This window comes from Zingiber officinale, chromosome 7A, assembly GCF_018446385.1.
Source record: "Zingiber officinale cultivar Zhangliang chromosome 7A, Zo_v1.1, whole genome shotgun sequence".
Lineage (NCBI taxonomy): Eukaryota > Viridiplantae > Streptophyta > Magnoliopsida > Zingiberales > Zingiberaceae > Zingiber > Zingiber officinale.
Window position 1 is genome coordinate 1,692,430 of NC_055998.1, and position 25,775 is coordinate 1,718,204.

Consider the following 25,775-nt stretch of genomic DNA (forward strand, 5'->3'; position numbering starts at 1 on the left):
AAAATAAGGAAAAAAATAAAATATAAAAGGAAAAACTGAATTTTTATTTTTTTTGCCTTTTCTTTTACGGTAGGTTTTGGTTGGGAGGATGAATTACGCGACCTCGAAATCGCAGGGATTAAATCAGGACGTTGGAAAAAAGGAAAGTTACGCGTGAAAATAATTGCGATGGTAAAGAATTCCAGAGAGATTTTTGGTGGAAATTAATTGCGTTAACGCTGTCATCCAAGAACGATGAATTACTTCCAAGAGTCGAAGTTTCTTTTTTTAATCTTTAATTTGAAAGAAAAAATGAATGAAACGATTCCCGGACATCGATTTCTTCCTTGTTTGTCATCTGCTTTGTTACGTTGACTGATTGAATTCAAGCAATAGATAGGGAAATTATATGCCATAATTTGTTAAGGAAAAGAAGAAATTACTAATTTTATCATGTATTTTCCGCGTAAGAATTTGCACTTTACGTTGCTGTCTACAGCTGTTGCAAAAGTTTATGAATTGTTGTACGTGATTTATTGTTATATCAATAATAATAAGTAGTACATTGCTTTTATCGAGTTGAAATTCTCTGTCTCGAAAATATTCCTTCCGATCGACGAAGGGAGATACAATAATTTTAGGACAAAAGATCTCAACTCGCTTTTATAGGCTTAATAGTTGAAGTTAATTATTTCTTATTCCATATTTATACTACTATGGTGGTGATTAGTCAATTCTAGCAAAATATCGTATGAGTCACACGGAACATGGCTCATTAGCAAATGTGTCCTACCGTCCATGCAAAGGTTTAGGTTACGTTGAACATGGCATACCCCATGGCACCGCAAGATATAGGCCTCTCATGCCAATAAAAGAAACAAAATTAGATGGAAAGGTGATTAATATAAATTTGTTTAATTATTTAATTGGGGGGAAAAAAATCAAAAGTAATAAGAGGATATAAAATAATATGTTTTTACTTAAATTGGTGTCTATGACATATTTGTTGAAAATCTAAATTAGTAATAAGGAGTAGTTGAGGATTGGTAATTTTATTTAAGATACTATTAATTATTTTTTTACTTGGATTTGTGATTATATCCTTTTGTTTAATTATTTGATTGCGAAAAAAAAATAAAAGTAATAAGAGGATAATAAATAATATCCTTTTACTTGAATGGTTGTCTATGACATATTTGTTGAACAACTAAATTAGTAATAAGAAAAAGTTAGAGGATTGATAATTTTATTTAACATATGATACGGTTATAAGGATGGTTCTCCTAAAAATAAGGTTAAAGTAGGGAAGAATGAATATTATCATGGTTAAAGTTAAAAAGTGGTCAAAGTCACCAACAGGAATAGGGTTGCGCCTGATCCGGCCACATGGTCGATCGAGCTTGGAATTGCCGATTAGATTTGGGGGAACGAGTGGGGGTCTCAAACTGTCGGTCGAACACGAGTGGCCAACTGGGCCTCAAATCTCGAGCGTGCATCCTCTTACGTGTAGGCAATGTGCACGGAGTAGCAAGAACCTAGCTGACCGTGCCTTCTGATTGATCGGACTTCATGTCCTAACTTATGATATACGGGCCATGCTTAAGACTAAGTAATGATTACCTCGACAAACTACTCCAGTCGATCGGACATATGGGTCGATTGGACATATGATGTTTGCAAGGCAAATGAAGGGTTCTAGTGAAGGCCAGATTGCTTATTATGTTATACAAGATCGAACTGATGGTCCTATGAAAGGGTGACCAGTTGGCCCCTTGTGGGTCCCAAAGCCAAATGGCTTCATATATATATATTTTTTTGGAAGTTTGAGCTATGAAAGGCAAAAAAAATATACTGCAGATAAATCATGCCTTCAAAGCTTCCAATCTGTCAAATCATAAATTTATGGACTTATTTAAGGAAATGTATCAGAGTCACTCTATGACCTGTCATTTTTAAGAATATTTTGGAATGGTTCTTTTTTCTCTGACAGATGGTCAGAACTTCATCTAGGTTTGAATCCTATTGAGAGGTCCACCAGAGATCAGAAATTTTTGAAGAAAACAAGATATTTCTTTTGTCCCTTCCAGACGAGCGGAAAATAAGGAAATGATTGATATATTCAAGATAATTACGTATTTACAAAATACCGTCTCAATTCATCCTATTTCATTTTTGAATAAAAATCCATGTATATATACAATACTAACACTATGAAAAAGTGCTCTATCTATAGGAGTCTCCAATAGAAGAAAATTAATATAGTCCAATGATTTTATTTTGTGCATTTACTCAAAGTAAAATGTGATATTGTTCATCGGCCCTCTGCATAAGAAACTAGACACCGAATAATATATTTTATATCTGTTAAAAATTAATCTAAAAATCTATTATAGTAAATCAACTGCGTCAATACGGGGAAGCAAATGCATTTATTACTCAGTAGGGGCAGGACTTGGGTGCCATTGGGCCGGGCCGAAGGCCTTCTTGATGGATAGGGCATGAATCCGCTTCATCTGCTCGGCCGGCGCGAGACGAAGGAAAGGGCTTGCGACCATGCAGCGAACTTTCCAGATAAGAATCGGGCACGAATTTTTATCGTTTTACGCACGAAATTAATCCCTTTGGAGGAAATATCCAAAGGTTGATGTGATGGTAATTGATGAATCTTCATCTGGCTTCCGGAAGCCATGATTCTTCTCGTAGTTTATGGGAGAGTGAGTCATGACAAATTTGTTGATGGACCTCGTCCTCCTGTTGCACGATACGAATCATCGTCATGATTAAAGTTGTCACATGAATGCATAAGAACAAAACAGGAATAAGTATCACATCGAGAATTCAATATAAGCCACCGTCGGACCACACTACGTACGAGTCTGGTAGCAGATCGGTAAACGAACTATATATGGCGACGACGACGCAGAAGTCGGCGATCCAGATGCTGAACAGCATCGTGCAGCTCCACCTGGAGAAGATAATGGAAATGAAGCGGGAGATAGACGCGCAGAAGAAGGAGCTGTGGCGTCTCTTCCAGCTCTTCTTCCTCCTCCTGGCGGTGGTTCTGGCGGCAGAGTTGGGGGCGCCACCATCGCGCCTCCGGTTCCGGCACTCGTGGGTTCCAATCGGCTTCCTCTCTCTCGCCCACTTCTCCTTATATGTGGCAGTCGCCCAGACCCTGCGTTGCGCCAGCGGGTTCAAGTACCAGCGCCGCTGCCACAAGCTCACCCTCGCACTCACCACCAACCGCTTCAAGCTCGTGAAGATGCGGTTCTCCTCCGCCGCCGTGGCCGGGGCAGAACCGCCGCCTGTGCGGCCCGGAGACTTGGAGATTCGCTAGCTACCTGGGCAAGTTCAGGCGCAGCTGGTACATGCACTTTGGATTCCTCGTGTGCACCTTCGGCTTCATGGTCTCCGCCTCCGTCCTCCTCCCCTGCTTGTATAACAATGCCGCAAGAATTCACGGTGGAGTGTTGATTGGTGATGCGCATGGCGTAATTATGGTAATCTCTCGTTCCTATTGAAGTTAATTTGGTTTAGTAGGTTTAATAATTGTATTGTCTGATAAAGGAAGGACTTAGATACTGTTCGAATGCGGTGAAGACAGTTGACTGAGAATGTGGCTTTATTGATCGTGTGAAGTTCCGCTATGTAAAACCAAGAACGTTAGTGTCGGACCAAAGAAGAGGTTATCGACGTTGATCCTCTAACGCTCAAGTCAGTCACCGGAATAGTAGAAAGACAGCAAAGAACTGTAGCAACAATAAGAGCATAAATACAAATAACGTATACCTTTGTCGGTGTATAGACCCCTTTAATACTCCTATAGCGGGCATGCATGATTCTTGATGCACGTGTACGTTTTTCTAATTGTCCTATAAAAGGACAAGTCGGAAAAGTATCCTTAACACTTGTCCTTAATAAGACGTGCAAATCTTTGACATGATAGTGGAAACTTCGACCGTATGATTTGTCGGTGGACCATGCGCTGTTGTTAGCGGCACTAACTCCCAGAAGGATATGATGAGCTAAACAAGAGGCCCCACTCTTTAACCGGACAGGCGGTCTGGTCGGACTATTCTTCATTTGGTCGCACACATCCGTTTTCTTTCCTTTATTCATCAGCTGATGGGGTGTTGTCTCTCGCTCGGCCGGATGAGCAAGCTGGTTGGACGAGACTCTAGGCGGTACCTTGATCCTGGGCCCTCCTGTTACTTAGTGGGTACGAATTTCATACCCGATCGGCCCATTGCCATCTGCTCGGGCAACTTTGGTGACTAAGTGATTCCTTTGACCGTCTTGACTTTGACCTCCCCGTCGACAGCTTTTCCTACCTTTGACTCAACCTCGGTGTGCTCTTTTTTCTGCCGCATCATAAATTTCCCCCTCAAGTTTAGTCGAAGGAGGCTATAAGTTCGACTAACTAAACGAGCAATGTCTTCAGCAACTTATCCGCCCGATCAAACACTCTCGGTTTTAGAGTCGTTGCTTGACTGACATCTTTGTTAATCAAGGGTTTATAGTCACCGCTCGATTTTAAGTTTCACCGATCAAGGGTTTATAGTCGCCGCTTGACTTTGCTCGGATTTAGAGCCGTCGCTCGACTATGGTGAATACTGAAGTTACTTTCTGCCATAGGTTTAGAGTCGTCGCTCGACTATGATGAATACTGAAGTTGCTTTCTGCCATGAGTTTAGAGCTGCCGCTCGGCTATGAGACGGAATGACCATTCTCCAATAAGCCACTCTATGATAATGTCTCCACTCGGCTGCTTCTCAGTCAGAGATTACTGCCGATCGGATGCTTATCGACAACACTTAGCGATTTTTCTAACTTCTCGCCGCTTCATTTGGTGAGTGAGTGCCTTATAATGGTCACTGATGTCATCCCAATTTCTTGAAGACTGTGCAAATCTCCAGCTATTAATGTCGAGCACGCCACCCATGTCTTTTAATTAAGCTTCATTAATGCTCCCCGTAATAGAGCGTCATGTGCCCCACTTTCTACCGCTGCACGTTTGATGTGATAGAAGGATATTTGTGATTGATGTGATGAGTACCTTTTCAAATTCAATGGCTAGATTGAGGCTTCATTTTTCGAAGCCCTCGATCAGACGACCCAGAGCAGCCGTCTCCAGGGTTTATAAACCTTAATTCATGTTAGGATGTATACTAAAAGCCTAGCTTTTGGTATAAATATTTATCTAGAAATAAGAATCACATTGGTCAAATGTCTACATTTATGATAAATGTAGTTGTTCAATTAATTTATATTGTAGATAACATGGTGTGTGGTGTCACACACAGAGGATCATGTTATCAGTACCTTATAAATTATAAACAGTAGCTTACGACCAAGATGGAAAGGAACAAACCATTGGAAGGTCGTAGTGTAATTAGGTATTATTTTATCTTAACTATATAATTACACTAGTACACTTAGAGTGTATTGAGTAGGACCATTAGAGGTCGTTTCTTTTTTACTGACTTTATAAAGAACAAACACTTCAGTTATTATGGAAGTGTGTGCTCTTAATCCTAATATAATAACAAACACATATATTTGATATTTATTTCTTTAATTTATCAATGGGTGAGATTTAGTTCGATAAATCAATAAGTCCGATAAGTTGGGAAATGATATCACTTATAGTGTGTGTTGTTGATTATAGAAGGAAATTGTGTCCTAGTAATCTAGGTTGAGAATGTCCCCAAGAGGAGCTTATAAAGATTTCCATGTTAAACCCTGCAGGTGCACTTAGTGCGACATGACGATGAAGTTGAGTGGTACTACTCTTGGAGCTAGATATTAATTAAGTGAGTTGTCAGTAACTTACTTAATTAGTGGACATTTGTTATCTTAAACATAAGGAGACTAACACACTCATAATAAGAAGGAGCCCAAAATGTAATTTGGGATTGGTGCGGTAGTTCAATAATAGTTCTTTAGTGGAATGAATTATTATTGATAAAATTAAGTTGTGTGTTCAGGGCGAACACGGGAAGCTTAATTTTATCGGGAGACCAAAACCAATTCCTCCTCTCGGTCCCTATCGTAGCCTCTTGTATATAGAGATTTATACCCACCACATACCCACCTTCTTACCCATCCAATGGGGCCGGGCAAGCTAGCTTGGAACCCAAGCTAGAGCCGGCCAAGACCAAGTGGATGAGCCAAGTTGGTGGCCGGCCAAAGCTTGGGTCCCAAGCTTAGGTGGTCAGCCACTAGAATATTAAAAAGGATTTTTATTAAAATTATTTCTTATATGGATATCATGGTTTTAAAAGAGAGTTTAAAAATAAAAAATTTCCTTTTATAGCTTTCTACAAAAGATTAAGAGAAGAGATTAATCTCTTTCCTTATTTGTAGATTAAAAGGATGGTTTTAATTTTTGGTAAAAACTTTCCTTATTTGTAAATTATCTATATGTTTAAAAGAGAGTTTAAAATTTGAAATATTTCCTTATTTGTTGATTAAAAGGTGAATTTTAAATTTTAAGAAAACTTTCCTTTTTAACCATGTTCATGATTTAAAAGAGAGTTTAAAAATTAAATATTCTCTTTTATAAGTTTCTACAAGAGATTAAGAAAAGATTTGATATCTTTTCTTATTTGTAGATTAAAAGAGATTTTAATTTTTAGAGATAACTTTCTTTTTATTCACATGTTTAAAAGAAAGATTTTAATTTATAAATATTTTTTTACTAACCATGAAGGGATTAAAATTATTGGAGAAATATTTATAATTTCTGGAGACAAATTAGGAAGTTTTAATTAATTAAAACTCTCCTTGTTTATAGCTTGTGGTGGCCGGCCATATGAATTGATGAGAAGAAAATTGTTTTTTTTTTAATTAAATAAAATTTTCTTTTCATGGCAAAAGAATTAAGGAAGTTTTTATTTAAATTTCCTTATTTGCCAAGATCAAGGATTATAAAAGAAGGGGTAGAGGTGCCTTCATGGTGAACGACTCTATTATTCTTTTTCTCCCTCTCTTCCTTGGTGACCGGCCTCTTCCTCTTCTCTCTTCTCCTTCTTGTGGCCGAACCATCTTGTTCTCTTGGAGTCCTTGTGGTGGTCGGATCTAGCTTGGAGAAAAGGAGAGAAAGGAGGCTTCGCTCTTGCATCCCTTGGAGCTTGGTGGTGGTGGCCGAACCTCATCCTTTCTTGAAGTCATGTGGTGGCCGAACCTTGCAAAGAAGAAGAAGGTGCCTTGGTGGTTCTCGTCTCGGAAGATCGTTGCCCACACAACGTCCGGAATTAGAAGAGGAATACGGTAGAAGATCAAGAGGTCATTATCTACTAAGTAAGGTATAACTAATATAGTTTTCCGCATCTTGTTAGTTTTATCTCTATGTAAAAATACCAAATACAAGAGGCATGTGATTCTAGTATTTCGAATTAGTTTTCGATGTTGTGTTCTTTTATTTTTCTTTTCCTTGTGATTTGATTGTTCCTTTTGGTTGACCTAAAGTTATTTAAGGAAATTAAATATTAGCTTTCCTTAAAAGACTTTGTCTAGGCGGTGGTGGTTGTTCCCATATCCAAGAAGGCCATGCGCCTCGCCATGTAGTCCTGGAAGCCAATTTTATAAATTAATATTTAATGGAATTAATAACCTAGGTGATTTGGATCGAACGTGTTAAGTTCCGCAGGAGATCCAAGTCTAAACCTAAAAGAACAAATAAATTAAACTTAGGATCAAACGTGTTAAGTTCCGCAGGCGATACGAGTTTAATTTAAAAGAACACATGGTAGCTAGGAAAAGGTTCAGACCTTTGTACAAAATTTTTGTACAGTGGAACCATTAGGTTTTTCGAGTAGCAACCAACAATTGGTATCAGAGCTAGGGTTTTGCCTCTGTGTATTTGGTATTAGTTTAATTATGCACATGTCATACATAATTTAGGTAGGTTAATAGTAGGATGTGCTAACTTTGTGGATGCATGATCCAACTATTATGACTTATAGTTATTATGTGTGTGATTGGACCCTTGGACATGTCAAGGGCATTTTATTGTGTGTGCATGATTGTATTATAAAATACAGTAGGAGCTGTATTTAGTTTTATTAAGATTTTATTTTTTGATCTAGTTACATGTACATTCCTTTTATGGAATATAGGATCGATGGATGTAAATTTTATTTTATGTTCGATCTAGTTTACATGTACATTCCTTCGAGGAATATAGGATCGAAAAATGTAAAATTCTATTTATGTCGCGGATCGAATCTTGCAAGGCGTGGAACCTTTTGAGGACCAGAGGTGCAGCGGAACAAGGAGCAAGATGGATGCGACAACTAGACCCGGTGGCGGTGGCCAAAGATGACAGCAGCTAGGGTTGTCGACACATGGAGGACAACAATAGATAAAAGCCATAATAGTTGAAAATTAGTTTTTCTATTTATTGCTTTTTATGCTGTGTTGTGTGTGCTTGTTAGTAGCATGCTAAGTAGGCTAGCATAGTCAAAATTCCTCACTTTAAATAACTAAGTGGGAGAGGGATTTATTTTTACATAAATTCCACGGTCTCTATTACTGGTTTATAAGTGATGCAACAAGCTTGCGCGTTGGCTCTGAGTGTCTTCCTCCATATCGGATGAGCTTGTTTGCGGATCACTAGCTTAAACTTCCATTTTGGATGACTATAGGAAGTTAATTAAGAGCGTGTGATCTTCCCCATCGGAAGGGGCACAATCTTATTAATGGACTTAGTGCCAAGTAATAGTATACACTTAGGCACGTCTAATAGTATCCTCCCCATCGGAGTCACTGCTATTATTTGTGTGACCGAAGAAAACCAACTATTAATTTGTCAAATAAATAGGTTGACAAGATAATAAAATTAAAAACTCCTCTTACAAATGTTTGATTTTATATACGTCCACACTATCGTGGCATACAAAATTCACGGTGTTTGAGGTAATTTTATTTTGTCATAAAGATTTATTGACAAGATAATTAATGGGTAAAACCCTCCTCTTACAAATGTTTAAATTTTGTATACGTCCACACTATCGTGGCATGTAAAATTCACGGTGTTTGAGGTGTTGGTGAATTTAAATAATATTGTTTGAGGAATCAATGTTATTTTAAATTCAAAAGTTTTGACCAAATATTTGATCAAAGACAGATCAACTATTAATTTTATTCGTCATAAAGTAAAGATGACGAGATAATAAAATTAATGGATAAAATCTCCTCTTTGTTTTTGTATACGCCCACATTATCGTGGCATACAAAATTCATGGGGATTTAAGGAATTGATCTTGACCAAATAATTTTGTGATTCTTAGGATTTAAAATGTTTGTCAATCCCCTAGTTGTTATACTATAGAAAAGACTTAGTAGTCCCAATTATAATGATTGGAAATAGGACTTGGACATTAAGGTAGACTGTCTTCTTAGAACCAAGAACAATATAGGTGTATTTAATTCATTAGTTGAAACATGTTTAGTGGTGTTATCTACCAGAACCTGGAGTGTAGATACAGATGCCATTAATCATGTCCGTAATTCATTGCAGGGTTCCAGGAAACTCGACAACTAAATGAAAATAAAAACACCGTCTACATGGGCACTGTTGTAAAAGTGGCAGCTGCTGCAGTAGGAGATGTTTATCCTTTGATAAAGAATAAAACATGGATTTTTGAGTAATTGTCTTTACGTACCAAGTTTAGAAAGAACTAGTTTTCAATTTCTAAACTATTCAAAGAACTTGATATTCTACCGCTTTTAATAACAAAGTTGTTATCAAGAAAAAGAGGGAAGTTATCTGTTCTGGTACGTTGGTTGACAATTTATAAATCCAATAACTCCCACGATGCAACAAATGGAAATTAGTAACACATCTTCTAATTTTAAGAGAAAACAACCTTCAGAAATGAACCATTTATATCTTTGACATCTAAGGCTAGGTTATATTAACTTGAGTAGGATTCATTGGTAGCTGATGAACTTTTGGGTTCATTAGTAGAGGAAATCTTTCCAACCTGTGAGTCTTACTTGGAAGGAAAAATAACCAAGAAGCTTTTAAGTCTAAGGGGTATGGAGCCAAAGATATGTTGGAATTGGTTCATTCTGATTTATGTGATCCTATGACTATCCAGACAAGAGGTAGTATCGAATATTTCATTTATTTTATAGACAACTATTCAAGATACAAATACATTTACTTAATGTGCCGCAAGACTAAGTGTTTTGATTAATTCAAAGAGTACAAGGCTGATGCGGAGAAACGTTAAAGTAAAAGTATCAAGTCACTATGGTAAGATCGTAGTGACAAGTATCTCTTGGGACAATTTAGGAGTTACTTATCAAAAGTAGGGATTCAATCCCAACTAACTGCACCTGGTACACCCCAACAGAATGATGTAGTAGAAAGAAGGTATATAATTCTTATAGAAATAATTAGATTGATGATGAGTTATTCAGAAAATTACCAAGTTCGTTTTAAGGATATACTCTGAAAAAGAAAGTGAAAATAGTACCTTCCAAAGTCTGAACTCTCTACTCATATAGAATTGCTGAATAGGCGTAAGCCTATTTTGAAGTATATTCGGATTCGGGTAGTCCAACATATATGCTGAAGAGAGACAATGATAAGTTGGATAGGAATTCACTTGTTTATGGGTTATCCTAGAGAAACGAAAGTAGGTTTATAGTCTTAAAAATCAGAAGGTCATTGTTAGCATCAATGACTGATTTTTTAGAAGAGGACTATATGATGAACCACAAGCCCATAAGTAAATTTGTTCTTAATAAAGGACATGTATAATCTAGTACCAACTGTACAAGATGAAATATCATAAGAAACTGCAATACGTATCACAATTGATACACAATTATAGACAGTGCCTAATCGTAGTGGGAGAGTTGTCAAACAACCTAAAAGATTCATGTTTTGGGAGAGTCTTTTGGACTTGATCCCAAATGAACATGAGCTTGATCCCGGACATATGATGAAGCACTCCAAGATAAAGATGCAGCATCTTGGCAAAGAGCAATGAATACAGAATTAGAATTCTAATAAAATCTGGAAGCTTGTAGAACCACCAGATGGTGTAAAAGCCATTGGGTAAAAATAGGTCTACAATAGGAAAAGATGGATAGACAGGAAGGTGGAAACTTTCAAAGCAAGGCTTGATGAAAAAGGAAACTTTTTCACTGGTAGTCATGCTTAAGTCTATCCGGATTCTTTTATCTATTTGACAAGTGGATGTCAAGACAACATTCCTTAATGGAAGTCTTGAAGAAAACATCCATATAAAGCAACCAGAAGGGTTCATTGCAAAGGGCAAAGAACATCTTGTGTGCAAGCTCAATCAATCTATGGACTGAGGCAAAGCTTCAAGGTCTTGGAACATCTGGTTTATCAAAGTAATCCATACCTATGGATTTATTTAGTAACCGGATAAAGTCTTGTGTATACAAAAGGTGTGATGGAAACGTGGTGATATTCCATGTACTATACATAGATAACATTTTTGGTAGTTGGAATTAATATCAAAATATTGTCAGAAGTAAGGGTATGGTTGTCCAAATAATTCGATATGAAGGACTTGGGAGAATGTATATATTCTTGGGATCAAAGTAATAAGAGATCGCAAGAAAAGAATATTTTACTTATCCCAAGCTTCATATATCGAAAAAATCCTTGCTCGTTTTAAGCATGCAAAACTCCAATAAAGGTTTCTTACCTTTTTTAGCATGGAGTAACTTTATCTAAAGAGATATCTCCGTAGACATCAAAGAAGATAGAGAAAATGAAGGCAGTTCTTTATGCTTCAGCTAATCGGAATCCTAATGTATGCTATGCACGAGATCAGAAATCTGTTTTGCCAAGGGCATAGTTAGCAGATATCAAAGTAACCCTGGACAAGGACAGTGGACTGTAGTAAAGCATATATTGAAGTACCTTAGAGGCACTAGAGATTATATGCTAGCTTACAAGGCAGTTAATTTGGTCCCTATGGGTTGCACGGATTTTGACTTCCAATCGGATAGGGACAATAATAAGTCAACCTCGGGGTTTTGTGTTTACTTTAGGAGGTAAAGTCATAACTATGGAAGAGTGATAAGCATAGGTGCTTTTTTCTCGCCCCGAGGAAGTCCCTGTCTGAAGAAATTTCAGTAGACTTCCCATGTATGGGTGACAATTTGAAACATTTATACAAAGTCTGGGCCACATAAACCTCGGCCAATAAGGCAGTAAACACAATAGAGCGCAAGTACCACCCAATACGAGAAATCGTATAAACGAGGAGAAGTTGTTGCTGCCTAGATTGCATCAGATGATGACCTATAGATCTTTTCACTAAGGCCCTTAAGGCAAGAGCTTTTGATGGGCATGTTGAAGGGTTGAGAATCAGATGTATGGTAGCAGATATGGCAGCTTAGTCTTTTAGTATAAGTGGGAGATTGTTAGGATGTATACTAAAAGCCTAGCTTTTGGTATAAACATTTATCTAGAAATAAGAATCACATTGGTCAAATATCTACATTTATGATAAATGTAGTTGTTCAATTAATTTATATTGTAGATAACATGGTGTGTGGTGTCACATACAGAGGATCATGTTATCAGTACCTTATAAATTATAAACAGTAGCTCACGACCAAGATGGAAAGGAACAAACCATTGGAAGGTCGTAGTGTAATTAGGTATTAGTTTATCTTAACTATTAATTACACTAGTACACTTAAAGTATATTGAGTAGGACCATTAGAGGTCGTTTCTTTTATACTGACTTTATAAAGGAACAAAGACCTCAGTTATTATGGAAGTGTGTGCTCTTAATCCTAATATAATAACAAACACATATATTTGATATTTATTTCTTTAATTTATCAATGGGTGAGATTTAGTTCGATAAATCAATAAGCCCGATAAGTTAGGAAATGATATCACTTATAGTGTGTGTTGTTGATTATAGAAGGAAACTGTGTCCTAGTAATCTAGGTTGAGAATGTCCCCAAGAGGAGCTTATAAGGATTGCCATGTTAAACCCTGCAGGTGGACTTAGTCCAACATGACGATGAAGTTGAGTGGTACTACTCTTGGAGCTAGATATTAATTAAGTGAGTTGTCAGTAACTTACTTAATTAGTGGACATTTGTTATCTTAAACATAGGGAGACTAGCACACTCATAATAAGAAGGAGCCCAAAATGTAATTTGGGATTGGTGCGGTAGTTCAATAATAGTTCTTTAGTAGAATGAATTATTATTGATAAAATTAAGTTGCGTGTTCGGGGCGAACACGGGAAGCTTAATTTTATCGGGAGACCAAAACCAATTCCTCCTCTCGGTCCCAATCGTAGCCTCTTGTATATAGAGATTTATACCCACCACATACCCACCTTCTTACCCATCCAATGGGGCCGGCCAAGCTAGCTTGGAACCCAAGCTAGGGCCGACCAAGACCAAGTGGATGAGCCAAGTTGGTGGCCGGCTAAAGCTTGGGTCCCAAGCTTAGGTGGCCGGCCACTAGAATATTAAAAAGGATTTTTATTAAAATTATTTCTTATGTGGATATCATGGTTTTAAAAGAGAGTTTAAAAATAAAAAATTCCCTTTTATAACTTTCTACAAAAGATTAAGAGAAGAGATTAATCTCTTTCCTTATTTGTAGATTAAAAGGATGGTTTTAATTTTTGGTAAAAACTTTCCTTATTTGTAAATTATCTACATGTTTAAAAGAGAGTTTAAAATTTGAAATCTTTCCTTATTTGTTGATTAAAAGGTGGATTTTAAATTTTAAGAAAACTTTCCTTTTTAACCATGTTCATGATTTAAAAGAGAGTTTAAAAATTAAATATTCTCTTTTATAAGTTTCTACAAGAGATCAAGAAAAGATTTGATATCTTTCCTTATTTGTAAATTAAAAGAGATTTTAATTTTTAGAGATAACTTTCTTTTTATCCACATGTTTAAAAGAAAGATTTTAATTTATAATTTTTTTTTTTACTAACCATGAAGGGATTAAAATTATTGGAGAAATTTTTATAAATTTCTGGAGACAAATTAGGAAGTTTTAATTAATTAAAACTCTCCTTGTTTATAGCTTGTGGTGGCCGACCATATGAATTGATGAGAAGAAAATTGTTTTTTTAATTAAATAAATTTTCCTTTTCATGGCAAAAGAATTAAGGAAGTTTTTATTTAAATTTCCTTATTTGCCAAGATCAAGGATTATAAAAGAAGGGGTAGAGGTGCCTTCATGGCGAACGACTCTATTATTCTTTTCCTCCCTCTCTTCCTTGGTGGCCGGCCTCTTCCTCTTCTCTCTTCTCCTTCTTGTGGCCGAACCATCTTGTTCTCTTGGAGTCCTTGTGGTGGCCGGATCTAGCTTGGAGAAAAGGAGAGAAAGGAGGCTTCGCTCTTGCATCCCTTGGAGCTTGGTGGTGGTGGCCGAACCTCATCCTTTCTTGGAGTCATGTGGTGGCCGAACCTTGCAAAGAAGAAGAAGGTGCCTTGGTGGTTCTCGTCTCGGAAGATCGTTGCCCACACAACGTCCGGGATTAGAAGAGGAATACGGTAGAAGATCAAGAGGTCATTATCTACTAAGTAAGGTATAACTAATATAGTTTTCCGCATTATGTTAGTTTTATCTCTATGTAAAAATACCAAATACAAGAGGCATGCGATTCTAGTATTTCGAATTAGTTTTCGATGTTGTGTTCTTTTATTTTTCTTTTCCTTGTGATTTGATTGTTCCTTTTGGTTGACCTAAAGTTATTTAAGGAAATTAAATATTAGCTTTCCTTAAAAGGCTTTGTCTAGGTGGTGGTGGTTGTTCCCATATCCAAGAAGGTCATGTGCCTCGCCATGCAGTCCTGGAAGCCAATTTTGGAAATTAATATTTAATGGAATTAATAACCTAGGTGATTTGGATCGAACGTGTTAAGTTCCACAGGAGATCCAAGTCTAAACCTAAAAGAACAAATAAATTAAACTTAGGATCAAACGTGTTAAGTTCCGTAGGCGATCCGAGTTTAATTTAAAAGAACACATGGTAGCTAGGAAAAGGTTCAGACCTTTGTACAAAATTTTTGTACAGTGGAACCATTAGGTTTTCCGAGTAGCAACCAACAATTCATTGCTTTCCTTCCACTTCACCGCATCTTCTTCCTTGCGCACGCTCTTTGCCGATTCTCTTCTCCATTGTTCATCGCCGATGATATTTCTCAGTAAACTTTTTCTTCCTTGTTCTTCTGCTCCTTGCTTTTCATCGATTCTCCATGGCCACCTCTTCTCCTCTTCCTCAGCCTATCGCTAGATTGTGGTATACTTCCACAAAATTTGACTTCAACGATGATGAAATCATGTAAATGCAAATGAGTTATGGTATCCCCAATGGCTACCAAATAGCTATCCCCACTGCATATGCCCACCCCCACATGCCACCGGACAACTTTTTTACTTTTTTTCAAAGACCAGTTTTTAGTTGGTCTGTGCTTCCCGATCCACCCTTTCTTTTCTAAAGTCTGTAGATACTTTTATATTCCCTTGCCCTAGCTAGTGTCGAACTCATTTAGGCTTTGGTGCAGAGTGGTAATCTTATTCTGCCTGTATGGCATCCCGCTCATCCCACGCATCTTTCATTACTTCTATTACCCCAAGCTCTTTGAGGCGTGTACTTTTCTTATATAGGCCCGAGTGGGCCCTATATTTTTTGATAAACTGCCTTCTTACAACAAGCACTAAAAGGAGCATTTTTTTTTTGTTTGACTTCCCGAGCGGCCATCCTTCCCGACCACCTGGCAAATGGAGCTAATGAAGCCTCCTGCTCTGCACAAGTATCGTCAGGAGCCGACCTACCTCGAGGCGGCCGCTTAGTTCGTCGATCAAAAATATCACATACATAAGTTGCTACACGAAGGCATTTTGTATGTTTTTGGACTGAGTCTAGTCCGCTCTCGGCTCATTAGTTAAGCTTTTTCTTCCTATATCGTCTTAGAATCTAATTGATTTCATTTTCATTTTTACAGCTGAAGTCATGTTGAAGTCTTTGCTAAGAGGCAAGAGCAAGCTCTCTAACGTCAAGATCAATGCTTGCAGTGCGGTCGAACTTGAGAGCCGCAAACTTATGCCTATTGGAAGTTCAGCTGATCAGATCGGTTAAGCGAGCCAAACGGCAAGGAGCAGCGCCGTCGCTACCACTAGGGAGCTTCCTCCCGTGCTACCTTCCATGGTCCCAGTGGTTGTACCATCTGAGTCATTGCCGATCGAGTCTGCGGGCTCTGACAAGCCACTGCTTCAGTGTCAGCGGAGAAAGAGACTCCGCTCGAAGGGGACCTCCTGCTCGAGAGCCTCAACACTGGCGCCTATGGAAGTGCCTGCTTCCGGACCCCCGTCCGGGCGGGGTGAGAGCTCGTTTTTTGTTGTCCCTGAGAGGATGACTATTTTGCTAACGCCCCCTTCGTCTGATTGGACTCCATCATTGCTCGAGTTGTCGACCCGTGCACTTCTGGGGCAACCGATTTCCTTCTTTCTCCTATCGGCTGATTTGGGGGCCTCAATCTCCACCCGAAACTCTGCGCAATAGAGGACTTTGAGAAGAAAAAACATGAGTCTCGAGCCTTGGACAAGAAGCTTAAGGAAACTAATACAACTTTGGTGTAAGAACAATCGAGCTGATCGACGGAACAACAAAAAATCGTCGATCAAGATACCAAGCTGAAGTCTCTCAAGGCCGAGCTGGAAGCGTCCAAGGCTCAACTAACTAAGTTTCAAGAGGACAAGCCCGCTCAACTCGAGGACTTCTGAGTTAAGTATCTTCGCTCAGAGGCTTTCAACCAACTTTTCTCTGATTGCATCCTATGACTCTTTGATCTTGGCATAGCTGGCACCATCCAACAGCTGAAGGAGGGCGACCACTTGTCTGTCGATGTCTCTATTTCATCCTTTCGGAAGGATGAGCTCGTGGCCTTGCTCCCTGAGGAAACTGTTGCCGATCTGGATTAGATTTTCTCTTTAAGTTCTTTGTCAGCTTTTTTAGTACTCCCCTAGTTTTTTGTAAAAATTTCTAAGTATGAATCAACTCTCTTCCATCTGGCTCGTAGAGTACTTTACCCTCGAAGCCCTTTGAATGTGAATCAATGTCCTCCCGTTCGGCTTCATATAGTGCTTCATCCTTGATTCCAAGTGCGAATCCCTGCACTCCCACTCGACGCTATTAAGTTTTTGGCCATGATGGCCTGATTAACTCACTGCTCGGGTCAATAGTTGTTTGTACTCAGTGTGAGGGCCTTGATCGCTAGTCACACGGCTGAGCGAATCGTGAGTCATAGAAATGCCCACTTTGGATACTGTGACTATTAATTCTCAGGCGCGAGAGGAAAGCTCGCTTATCACCCGTCCGCTCAGGTCGAGAATGTTTGACACTTGCACTTTTATTCGATGCTCGTTAGGGTTTATGATGACTTCCGGGTTTATAGCTGCCGCTCGGCTTTAGTTATAGATCAAGGGTTTATAGTCGCAGCTCGACTTTAGTTGTCGTCGACTCCCGGGTTTATAGCCGTCGCTTGCTTTATTTTTTGTCGACTTATTTCGGCTGTTGTGCGGGGCCATCATTCTTTTCCACCTGACGTCATTACTCTTACCCCCGGATCTTCTACTATTTTTATTATCCAAAGTTATCCGAACCGAGGACTTTCCTTTTCCAAGCCCGAGTGGGCTTGGTTTTCTTCGACAAAATGTCGACCTCCAACAAGCATTGGAGGGAATATTTCTTTTTTGTACGCCTTCACGAGCGGCCAGACTTCCCGACCCACTGACAGCTCGAAGTGGCGCCTCAACCTCCCTTGAAACAGTACAAGAGTCTGTCAGACTATCCCAACACCGCTTCCATGCTGGCCGGTCAGAAGTATGACATCCACAAATTACTAGTGGAGGGTGTCCTCTATATCTTCGGCCTGAGTTCAATTTGCACCCGGCTCCCATCCAGCCTAGGTATGCGACCTCTTTAGTCCTTTCTTTGATTCTAATTGATTTTCCTTCCTTTTTTGCAGCCGAAGTCATGCTTCGTGTATGTCTGACCAGCAAGGCGAGGCTTGCGGATGTTGCGATCAATGCAACCACTGTAGAAGAATTGGAGAGCCACGGTCTGCAGTTGGTCGGCTCACAAGAAGAGCCGCAGATGAGAGCTGAGCAGCTCCCGCCTTGGCAAGTGGTGGAGCGACCAGTGGCTCTCAACCTCCTTTCGAACGACAACCGATCATCCAGGTTGAGGGGGTGTCAGGCTCAACCTCCTCAGTCGAGCCACTGATCAGGTGCAAGAGGCGCCGAGCGGAGCCTTCATCATGCTCCTCCAGTTTGAGGGTGCGGTCCACCGAACGAGTCGAGACGTCGACCCCCGCTCCCATCCAAGAGTCTGCTGCTCCTACGTCGTCTGAGCGGACTCCCTTCTTGTCTAGTCTGCCACAAAGGAACAGTTTGCACTGCCAGTGGCCTTCCTGCCACCAAAGTCGAAGGCCAAGAAGTCTTTTATCCGTCCGGCGTCTTCATCCAGGTTCGGACGAGCTACTTCTACACAATCCGCCCCGAGCGGTCAACGCCATATTACGGCGATTCTCCACCTGTCGACCGAAGAGTGGCGTAAGTCGGCAGGCGCTTCATCCCAAGCCCTCGAGCACCAAATCATCATCCAAGGGTCGCTTGCCCAAATATGGGCAGACGCCCGAGCCTGTGCGGCGATGATGCCACTCGGGCCGCTTGCAAACAGCCATACCCAGATGCCTACTGGGGTAAGTTTTTTGTTTTCATAGTTTTTTTTCGATTGGCGCTTATATTCGCTTTGTTGTTTGAGTACTGGGTGGAGAGCCTGACCATGTGCCAAAGACTCACTTTTTTAGAGAGGAAGTAAAGAAGATGAAGGCGTCAAGTGGCCAATCTTTCGCCGCTCAAGAGCAGACGAACGCCGAGGTGGCGAAATTGCGGGCCAATCTGGAGAAGAGCACCAAACTATTCGAGGCCGAATGGGACAAGAGTTCAGGGTAGGCCACTTTACTAGCTCGCTCAATAAACTGGTCACCACCTTCGACAATAAAATCGAGTCGGCCAATGCAAGGAAGAATCGGGTCATCAAAGACCTAGAACTGAAGAATAAGGAGGTTCGGGCCCCCACCTAGAAATTCAAGAAAGTTGAGGAATTCCTGGTCGTCGAGAGGAATAGCCGGTCAGCAGAAGAAGTTGTCCTTTGTGGCCAACTCGTCGCCAATGATAATGTGTTGGCCACCCCGAAGGATGACCCGAGCGGCTTTAAAGACTTACCAAGATGCCGAGGCTAGCCGGTTCGAAGTGATGAAAAAGAATTATATCCACTCGGACGCTTTAAATGACAAATTTGCCGACCGGGCACTCCACCTGTTTAATCTGGCGATTGACGGGATGATCGACCAGCTCAGAGAGGCTAGATACCTGTCGGCAACTCTGACTAGCAACATCATCAGCTGGGATAAACTTACCGCATCGCTGCCTGACAACGCTTTAGATTACCTTGAGTGAGGCTGAGAGTTACTGTAAAATTTTTGAAGTTTTAATGAATACTTATCCATTCAGCTAAGCTTGATCTCCTTGTATTTGTTTTTTCAATTCGTGACTCCTCCGATCATCCACGATTAGTCTATCCAGCTGATCGATCGTTTCTGTATTCAGAGCTATTATAATTCTGCGAACTTCCGATCGGTCCTGGAGTATTTCGAAGAATAGTCCCGAGCAATCACTGTATTTTGAAGACTTTCGAGTTTTTTGAAAACCGCTCAACCCCGATTGGGGAAGATTGGAGATTTGATATGCTAGTCTGAGACCAATGAAGATCACTCGACCCCGAACGGGGGAGATAGGAGAGCCGATATGTTGGTCCAATATCGGTAGAGATGGTGTAGATAGGGGTTTAAGGTCGCCGCTCGACCGTTGCTGTAAACCCGGGTTTAAGGTCGTCGCTCGACCGTTAATGGAGACAAGAGTTTAAGGTCACCGTTCGACCGTTGATGAAGACAAGAGTTTAAGGTCACCGCTCGACCGTTGAGGGAGACGAGAGTTTAAGGTCGCCGATCCACCATTGAGAGAGATGAGAGTTTAAGGTCACCGCTCGATCGTTGAGGAAGATTAGGTGAACACTAGTTTATGGTCGCCGCTCGATAGTTGGTGGGGACAAAAGTTTAAGGTCGCCGCTCGACCATTGACGAAGACAAGAGTTTAAGGTCGCCGCTCGACCATTGATGAAGACAAGGGTTTAAGGTCGTCGTTCGACCGTTGATGGAGACAAGAGTTTAAGGTCGCCGCTCGCCCGTTGATGGAGACAAGAGTTTAAGGTCGCCGCTCGCCCGTCGATGGAGACAAGAGTTTAAGGTTGCCGCTCGACTGTTGACGAAAACAAGAGTTTAAGGTCGCCGCTCGATCATTGATGGAGACAAGGGTTTAAGGTCGCCGCTCGACCATTGATGGAGACAAGGGTTTAAGGTCGTCGCTCGACCGTCGATGGAGACAAGAGTTTAAGGTGACCGTTCGACCGTCAATGGAGACAAGAGTTTAAGATCGTCGCTCGATCGTTGATGGAGACACATCTCAAGAGGCATTCTTCGCTTTCATTCATATTCTACCATGCGTTCAGGAAACATACAAAAATACATAAATTTACTTGCACATCTCTCATCCGGCCCTGTAGGATTGGAGATAATTCGCGCTCTACGGCCGCTCTGCCCTATTCTTAGGTTCCTAATCGGCCGTGATTAATATGTTGGCCTTCGTTCAGCTTTAGCGAATTTGGACTTCTCCGTTTCTTCGTAGACCAACCCATGGAGTTTTTTCGCGTCTACGTTCACCTCCAAGCGCGGATTCTTCCGAGCGCTTCTTGCTTCAGTCTTGACCATCTCAATGTAGCATCGCCGAGCAGCCAATTGATCGCCTTTGACCTCACTCACCCAGTCATCTATTGGGAACTTGATTTTTTGGTAGTAAGTAGACACCATCGCTCGGAACTCATTCAGGGTCAATCAGCCCAAGATAATGTTGTAGGCCGACAGTGCATCCACCACAAATTAAGTTTGTGGTCCTGGTTCTCCTCAGTGACTCTTCCCCGAGCGAGACGGCCAGTCGGGCCTGTCCGAGTGGCAGTACCTTGTTGCCATTGAAACCATAGAGTGGCGTCATCATGGGCAGCAACTCATTCCGATCAATTTGTAATTGATCGAATACCTTCTTGAAGATGATGTTAACCGAACTCCCTGTATCAACAAAAGTTCGGTGAATAGTATAATTAACAATTAACGCTCAGATGATCAGCGCGTCTCGTGAGGGATCTCCACTCCCTCTAAGTCGCTGGGGCCGAAGCTGATCTCGGGCCCTTCAACCTTCTCCCTATTGCATCCCACCGCGTGGATCTTCAGCCGCTGATCATACGACTTCATGGCTCAGTTGGAATCGCCACCGATCGGTCCTCCGGCAATCATGCACTACAACAAAAATGTTAAACGACAACACCATAAAGACAACGGTTTTAGATGAAACTGTTGTAAATTTGGTAAAAGACAACGGTTTTAGATAAAACCGTTGTCTTTGAGATCCCATAAAATACAAAAGACAACAGTTTTGTGAAAACCGTTGTCGTTGCGTAATTTTTTTTAAAATCAACAACGCATTTTACAACGGTTATTTAAAACCGTTGTCTTTAAGCGCTTTTTTAGGGGCTACAACAACGGTTTTGATAAAATTATTGTCTTTGACTTTATTCATTTCGTCGTTTCCCCCTCGCAGTTTTGCTTTCCCTCTCTCTGTAAATTTTTTCGGCACCTTGTTTTCCCCTTCGCGCTCCCAAACCTAAGTCATTTTTCTTTCCCTCTCCTCATACAATCTCTTCACGCCATCCTGTCGACCGTTGGATCTTCCTCCATGACGAAACGAGCACCTCCCATGGCTCGTATTTTTCTTCCTGTCGGAATCGAATGGTTGCATCCAACCAAACAAACCATATCCATCACAAGGCCAAGCTACAGGTTTTTTTCCCTCTCTCTTGAAGCAAAAGTCCATTTACGACCAACTCCACCGATTTCTTTTCATTTAATTACCTCCTCTTTAGTTGCTGCTCAGCTTCTAGGTCCCCAATTCCAGGCCTCTGGGCACCAACCACCCCTGCCCTTTCCCACCCTCTGCCCAGAGGAATCTTCCCTTCTCGTCGTGTAAAGGTTGCTCCTTTCTTCGATCTTGTTGCCCTTCTCTCTGCAAAAGCATATTTGAGGGGGTTATGGCCGGCGACTTTCGAGTTCTGCCGCTGCTGATCCTTGCTCTCTCTTCCAGGGGATTCTTGGAGATGAGCACCAACCCAATCGCCCACGGAGAGGATTTCAGGTGAGCTTTGAATTAAATTTTTTATCTTTTTTTATTTCCTTTTATTTTGGGGATAATAGCTCTTGTTTGAGATTAGATCTGAACTTGGAGGCATTCGATTCAAGGGCTACCTTTCTTCTTGTTTATCTACTTTTTTTTTCCTCCTTCCACCAAACCAAGTTGGTTACTTCTACTCTTCCTGTGAGATGTGATTTCATGATGATTGTTCTTTTTCTTTTGTTTTCTGGGAAGTTGAGACTGCAAAGATAATTTTTTTATTGATTAGTTTGATCTCAAATTAGAGTCTTTAGAGCTATTTCATCATCAAGTTGGTAGAACTATAAAGTTTTTTTCTTACTGATGTCAACTTAGTTATACCTTTCCTTTCCTTACGAGAAACGAATTTGGCTATTTGTTTTTTGGTTGACTCGAGTTCTACTCTTTGTATAAGGTGTGGAGGATTGGCTGTGACCAAGGCAGCAAGCATAAAGAACATTCTGAGGGCATTGAAGGAGAAAAGAGGTGAAATTTGTTTGGAATACTTGCGAAGCTTGTCTGTGGATGAGATCAAAGCTGAGCTATCCAAGTTCAAGGGAATAGGACCAAAAACGGTACAAGTTTTTGCTAATTCTTATTCAATTTTAAGTCTGGGAATCTAAAGGAGAGTGAAGTGAAACCGATTTTAGTTTGATTTCTACTAAGTAATTCCTTTTCTACTCGAAAGTTAAAATTTTTGAGGATGAACTGTTGGATGAGTCTCCTTGATTACCATGTTTTGGTTACCTTGTTGGCTACATTTGATTCTCGATATCTAGGGTGAAGAATTGAAGATTTACTATGCGATGTGTTTCCATTGAGTTTTGAGCTTATCTTAGGCTTTAAATCACGGGCATCGTGAGGTAGATTCGATTCAATGCACTGCTTTGTGCTAATCCAAAGGCTTAGGGAAAATCCAATTGTGTGAGCAATTATGGGTGACAAAGTTGCTGGAGTCGCTTTTCAAAACCTTTCGGGTGCAGAAAATATCAGGTGAGTTATGTTGGTTTTTATTTTTCCCTTTTTTCTTGATTTCAGATTATTTTTCAGGCACAATTTTTTAGTTTATACAAAATAATCTGACATTGTTGGAGCCTGTCATGATTATGCATTATTGTTCATAACTCGCATTGTTGCATGTATGTGGAGCTGACAATGTTTTTGATCATCCTTACCATTATTATCTAACGTGTTTGTCCTTGCTATCAGTATTGGCTAAATGAATTCTATTGGCTATAGCACTAGTAATATTCAAATTAGTTAACTTTTTATTGCATTGGATAATTGATTAAATATTTTCTTTGATCTTCCTCTACACTTTTACCTTCCACTCAAATTGTTAACTCTTCTAACTTAAAAGGAATAATGATTACACGAGACTCTACATTCTCATAAGTATTTAATTCGTTAGCATAATTATTTAGGTTGCTTTCTTTGTCTTTCATTCTGCTCTTGCTTGACTATTGGTTTGCACATCATATGTTTTTCACAAACTGATGAAGGTGTAAAAACAATATTTTTTTTGGTGGAGAATGGTAGGAACACGGGAATTAAGGGAAAAAATGATTCATATCTCAATTTCTTGACTCTTGTGTATGCATTATCTTATGTATGTGACTATGCACTACGTTTTGTAAGCAGTGAGGATTGAACCTTCTATGATCTGTTCAACTTGTTGTCAAAAATTGATGACTTAATGTACTTGCATAGATGCATTCCATTGAGGTGGAAAATTTTTCTTTACAGCCCTTGAAGAAGTAGAGAGGAGACTGGAGAAGAAGATTTTCTGATACTGATAAGAGAACTATTATACATAATTTGGCTTTCACTGTATGCATTTGCCACTTCTTGACATGTGTATGCCCTTGTAGATGAGGCAACAGGGTGATCTGCAATACTTTAGACTAGCTCTTTGTGTAGTATGCAAACCAAACGCCAAAGATGCTACAGATCTTTGTGGGATAGTGAATAGTTGGATATGTATCAATTTTGCAAAGAATGTGCAAGATAATTTGGCTAGGAGATTTTGTCATGAGCTTGCTCAGATGTGCCAGATATCAGGAATGGTATGACTTCAACATTTTTACTACAACATATGATTTATTACATGTAACTTAATTCATAATTATCTTATTTGAAGAAGAGCCACATAGATCATTATTTTTATCTACATGTTTTATAGGAATTTTCTCTAGATCCTGTGCTTCATCCTCTAACTGCTCAGCCTGATCATGTTGAAAGAGCGCTTTCAACACGCTATCATGATGCAATGACCTTACTCCAACCTTAGGGAAAGGAGCTTGATTTGCTCATTGTAATATTGCCTGATAATGATGGTTCTCTTTATGGTATGATGTCTTTCTTGCACTTGATCTTGTTCGACACAACTTGATATTTTTACTTGTTGACAAATATCAATTGGTTGAACCTTTTAGCTTTAATTTTTTCCCTTTCCTTATTCATTTTATTATTATATGCCATAGTTGTTACAGGTGATCAAAAGTAGATATGTGAGACTGGCCTTGGTTTAGTTTCACAATGTTGTTTGACAAAGCATGTTTTCAGGATGAGTAAACAGCACCTTGCCAATGTTGGCCACTAGATCAATAGAAAGGTGAGTACGTGGAAGGTGGATATATTTTTCTTATTCTGCTTTGTATTACTAAGGCTTGATTCATAGGTTGGAGGAAGGGACACAGTTCTTGTCGATGCATTGTCAAGGTGCATTCCTCTTGTTAGCGACCAACCAACTATAATATTTGGTGCTGACGTAACATATCCTCATCCTGGGGAAGATGTTAGCCCTTCTATCACAGTTGTAAGTGTTGGATCCCCAAGGTTGTTTTGGTGTGATCAACAAGTTAAGTTAGGTCATGTTGGTTTCTAACCTTGTGTCTAAGTGTGCAGGAGCTTAGGAACACAGGTAGTTCAGCGGAAGACGCAGCTAGCGAGAAGGACGGCACGCGGTGCGTCCGAGGGACGAGGCGCTGCGGAAGAGTACACCGACGGACGAGAAGGAAGCGCACGGTGGTTCCGAGGGACGAAAGCCGGAGCGGAAGATTGCTCGGGGAGCAAGAGACGCAGCTAGCGAGAAGGTCGACGACTGAGGGACGAAGACTGCGGATGAGTACGCTGGCAGACGAGAAGGAAACACGCGGTAATTCCGAGGGACGAGAAGTCGGAGGGAAGCACGCTCGAGAAGACCGGAAGTTGGGTTCGGGTGAGCCCTTTTCCGGAAGGCAGAGATCACCCAAACGAGCGGATCCGGAGCGGAAGAACCGGAACGAGGCGGGATTGAACCGAAGGCCCTAGATAAAAAGTCAATTGTGTTGACTTTCGGGTCCGGGGCGCCCCCCGGAACAGTAATTTTGAACAGATCGAGAATTATCTCGATCTGAACGTTGGGGATAAATTTATCCCCAGGCGCCGGAACC

At 40.4% G+C, this 25,775-nt stretch overlaps 2 protein-coding genes across 5 annotated transcripts; both read left to right on the plus strand.

Annotated features, from left to right (window-relative positions):
• The first annotated feature begins 2,884 nt into the window (after positions 1–2,884).
• On the plus strand, positions 2,885–3,316 carry LOC122001937. The gene has a single exon (XM_042556933.1). It carries the CDS (start codon positions 2,885–2,887, stop codon positions 3,314–3,316), a length of 432 nt encoding a protein of 143 aa, XP_042412867.1.
• Positions 3,317–22,021: 18,705 nt separating this feature from the next.
• Positions 22,022–24,782, plus strand: LOC122000718 (putative DNA glycosylase At3g47830). 4 transcript variants are annotated; one of them, XR_006117209.1, is made up of 4 exons: positions 22,027–22,326; positions 22,757–23,334; positions 24,088–24,407; positions 24,524–24,782. XR_006117209.1 is itself a non-coding variant. In XM_042555153.1 (4 exons), exons 2-4 carry the CDS (start codon positions 22,289–22,291, stop codon positions 23,235–23,237), a joined length of 255 nt encoding a protein of 84 aa, XP_042411087.1. In that variant the 5' UTR covers positions 22,036–22,163; positions 22,276–22,288; the 3' UTR covers positions 23,238–23,305. The 4 variants fall into 4 exon arrangements, 3 of the variants coding, with proteins under 3 accessions (XP_042411085.1, XP_042411084.1, XP_042411087.1); XM_042555153.1 differs by lacking the exons at positions 24,088–24,407; positions 24,524–24,782 and having other exon boundaries at positions 22,036–22,163; positions 22,276–22,326; positions 22,757–22,916; positions 23,181–23,305; XM_042555151.1 differs by lacking the exons at positions 24,088–24,407; positions 24,524–24,782 and having other exon boundaries at positions 22,022–22,326; positions 22,757–22,916; positions 23,121–23,305.
• Positions 24,783–25,775: the final 993 nt, after the last annotated feature.